Below are 3,595 nucleotides of genomic sequence, written 5' to 3'. Positions count from 1 at the left end.
GGAGCAGGAGAAAGGTGGGGTGCAGAACTCAAATGCTAGTAAGAAGACCAGACTTAATGGTCTGACTGAGACTGGAGGAACCCCAGAAAGCATGGCCCCTGGATTCTCTATCAGCCCAGAACTAAAACAATTTCCAAGGCCCACTCTTCAGTCAGGGATTGGACTGGACAGTGGGACATAAAGCGATACTTGTGAGGAGTGTGCCTCTTAGCTCAAGTAGATACAAGAAACTAAACAGGCAGCTTCTGTCTGGAGGTGAGATGGGAAGGCAAAGAGGATTAGGAGCTGGTTGAATGGACATGGGGAATCAGGGGTAGAAAGGAGGAATGTGGGGTCACTGTATGGGGAGAGGAATTAGAGTCACATAACAATGTATGTATAAATTTTTGCATGGGAAAAAATTTTTTAAAAATGTTGTCTCCCAAGTTTTTCCTAGGACTATATTTATATAACTGGATTAGGAAAAAAAAAAAAAAAGTTCAGAAAGAAATTAATGCTTATGAGATTTACAGCCTGTTCTATGGAGCAAATATCAGAATGTTACTGTACTTGAAATTTGTAGGTTTTCTTGAGCCCTAACCATACATTACATACGTGCATGGGGGCGTGTGTGTGCCTGTGAATGTGTGTGCACTGACTGTCACCTAAGGAAATTGTTGTAATGACCAAACTCTTAATTAAAAGCATAATCGCTAAGTGCACCAAAGCTCATTCATTTTCTTTTTGGTGCACAAGACTCCTGACTAAGAAACGTTTAAAATACGCACATAAGAACCCACTAGTAGAAACTGTACTGCTTAACTCATTTTGAATGTTTATTAAGAAGTACTTTTCCCCAAACTGTTATTTATTACAAGAGGAGAGTTTATCTCTTTGGTACGCTCAAGACTCCTATCAGCTACATGGCATACAAATAAGGGGTTAAGAAAAGTCAAAGAAGTTCCAGCATGTCTGTAGGCTACAGGAATACAAAGACAATACCAACAATGTGGCATATTTATAAAAATTGGCAAAAAAGAACTAAGGCTGGGGAAAGATAGTTGCCTTCTCTCAGTTTGTCCCAGTGCAAAAGCAGTTAAATCAAGTTACAACCTGACCTGCCGGGAAAGTACGATTTAGCAGTCTTACAGTTAGGATGTTGTTCAGTGGGAAAAGAAAGAAGGCTTTTGGTTGTTGTTGCTGTATTTTGTTTCGTTTGAAAGAAGTGTTTCAGCAAGTATAGGAAGAGGAAGTTAAATCAATGCCAAGTTATCACTGATGTTGTGTGGGTATTCCCTTTTGCTTCCCTCTCAAGATGGGAATTTCCCTACCTTTCTCCATGCCCGAAACCCCACACCAACCCTCCACGCATTAGTGAAGCAGCTTGCATATAAGCCTTTTCTTAGGTCAGCCCTCCTTCTACTGAATCCATGCCTACCCAGAAAGTTTTTGATGTATTTGAGTACAGCGTATCAATTCTGGCAGAACTTCATCCTTTCAAAGAATCTTTTTTCTCAACCCAGAAGATAATTCTTCATGGTCATAAGAACATTTTCTCATCTGATTATCTCAGACTTCCCCACTGTCGAGTCAATGCCGATTCACAGCGACCCTATAGGACAGAGTAGAACTGCCCCATAGGGTTTCCTAGGCTGTAATCTTTATGGAAGCAGACCACCACATCTTTCTCCCGTGGAGTGACTGGTTGGTTCAAACCACCAACCTTTCAGTTAGCAGCTGAGCGCTTAACCACTAAGCCACTAGGGCTCCTTACAACAACAACAAGCAGCACCGAAACAGAATGTGAACAAACAAATCAGAAGGAAGAAGAGGAAAAGTGAAGGCTCAAACCTCGATGGCTTTTTCTTTCCCCTGCTGTCGTTCCAGCTGTAGCCTGGGATTAATTAAGTGCTGTGAACTTAGAGCCTGAGAGAAGAGGGAAAAAAATGTACTCTGTCTCTAAGGAAGGAGTACAGTAACAGTGCCTCAGCGGTGAGAAAGCTTGGGAAGTGACTCGCAGTTGTTGGCAGTGTTTGTGGAGGGACTGGAGGGGCAGGCAGGCTGTGCCAGGCGGGAGCAGCCTTGCCTTCCCGAAGCTGGAGAGGATTTTACAGGGGTTTGTCTTCCCCTGCCTGGAAAAGAATTTCCCCTCTGCTAGCAGCAGCAGCCGCAGCAGCAGCAACAGCAGCAACAGCAGCAGCCCTACCTCCTCTTCTGGGGAACAGGGCAGAATGCCTGTGCTAGAGCGGTATTTCCACTCGGCAGAGCTAGGCAGAAGGTGGACAGCCCCAGAAGGTGTGCTGCTCTCCTCGCTGGGCAGCTGGACGGGGTGCCAGCAGGGGCCGCTGCCCTGGGACTTGCCAGAGATGATCAGGATGGTCAAGCTGGTTTGGAAATCCAAAAGTGAGCTGCAGGCAACCAAACAGAGAGGCGTTCTGGAAAACGAAGATGCTCTCCACAGCTTTCCAGGTAAATTGACTGTGGGGTGCCAAAGGTAACAGGGCCAACTCTGATGACTTTTCAGTCCCTTCCATGGAGAGTCCGAGCCATGAAAATGGGAAGAGGAAGGAAGACAAGCTGTGCAGCATGGGGTCCTAGGGCTGTGACTAGTGAATGTTTTGCTTATTAGAGAAATGCATCTTAAAATTAGGAATAATATGGTAGGAGGAACAGTAGACTGGGAATCAAGAAACCTGAGTTCTGCGCTCTGCTCAACTCTTGCTGGCCCTGTGGGCTTAAAAAGTCAAATTTCCAGACTTTTAGCCCCCAAAAGAAAAGGGTTGAATTGGCTGCTCTGTAATGTCTATCCTGCCTCTGAAATTTCCTGTTCACAACTTAGAGATGTTTCTGAGAGAATATTCTTCTTGGCGTGCTCTTTATAATGCTTTATGTAAAGTAAAATATACTTTATTTTCCTATTTTTCTAATTTTTGACAGTGGAACTGCAGTATGTATAATGGTCCCAGGATTGAGTTTAGCCTGGAAGCTTTTACATCCTAGGAAAGTTGGTAAACTTCCTTGCCTCAGTTTCCTCTTCTGAAGAATGACAATAATACAAATTTCCCCATTGGTGTTAGGAAAAATTGACTGGCTCACAAATATGGAAAGGATGATTCATAGAAACTTCTGTCATGTTATAAGAATGTGCTGTGTTTGGGACAGTTGTGGAGAACTTTGCTGTGTTTCTAACAGTGGGCTTAACAACCACAAAGCTGCTTGGGATCCCTGTGAAGACTCCTGAGGGGCTCTGATAACACTGTAGACTAGAAATTCCATAACTGACTTGCAGAGTGGCCCCTTGGAGACTACACTGGTAGATGTTTGGAAAGTGGCGGGTTCACTTTGGAAGAAAGAATATGAATGTGTGTTTATGCATTTGAAGTCTTGGCTAGTCCTCTGTAGTGAAATCCTGACATGCCATTGATGGGGAGAGATGGGAGACTAGACCAGAAAGATATACCAAAAATTACCTCTCTCTTTCTCCTGGAGAGAGACTAGGAAATAACCATTTGCCCAATTTTTTGTAATAATTTAGTCCAGAAAATTTATTTTAGTTAAGTTCCTTAACTTAGATTATTATTTAAACTATAGAATATTAACAATGACTTCCAAATAT

The 3,595-nt window shown here is 43.2% G+C and overlaps 1 protein-coding gene across 2 annotated transcripts in view; it reads left to right on the top strand.

Annotated features, from left to right (window-relative positions):
* Window positions 1–3,595, top strand: part of PDE7B (phosphodiesterase 7B) — a 375,050-nt gene that overhangs the window by 203,110 nt on the left and 168,345 nt on the right. The window contains exon 1 of one of the 2 annotated variants that reach the window (XM_023729894.1): window positions 1,991–2,448. The exons of the other annotated variant lie outside the window; for it this stretch is intronic. Within the exon in view, the coding sequence (XP_023585662.1) occupies window positions 2,211–2,448 (238 nt within the window). The 5' untranslated portion in view covers window positions 1,991–2,210. Of the gene's footprint in view, window positions 1–1,990; window positions 2,449–3,595 lie in introns of those variants that run through there. 2 annotated transcript variants of the gene reach the window in all.

Source organism: Trichechus manatus, unplaced genomic scaffold, assembly GCF_000243295.1.
Source record: "Trichechus manatus latirostris isolate Lorelei unplaced genomic scaffold, TriManLat1.0 scaffold00002, whole genome shotgun sequence".
NCBI lineage: Eukaryota > Metazoa > Chordata > Mammalia > Sirenia > Trichechidae > Trichechus > Trichechus manatus.
This window is presented reverse-complemented; position numbering and strand designations above follow the sequence as displayed.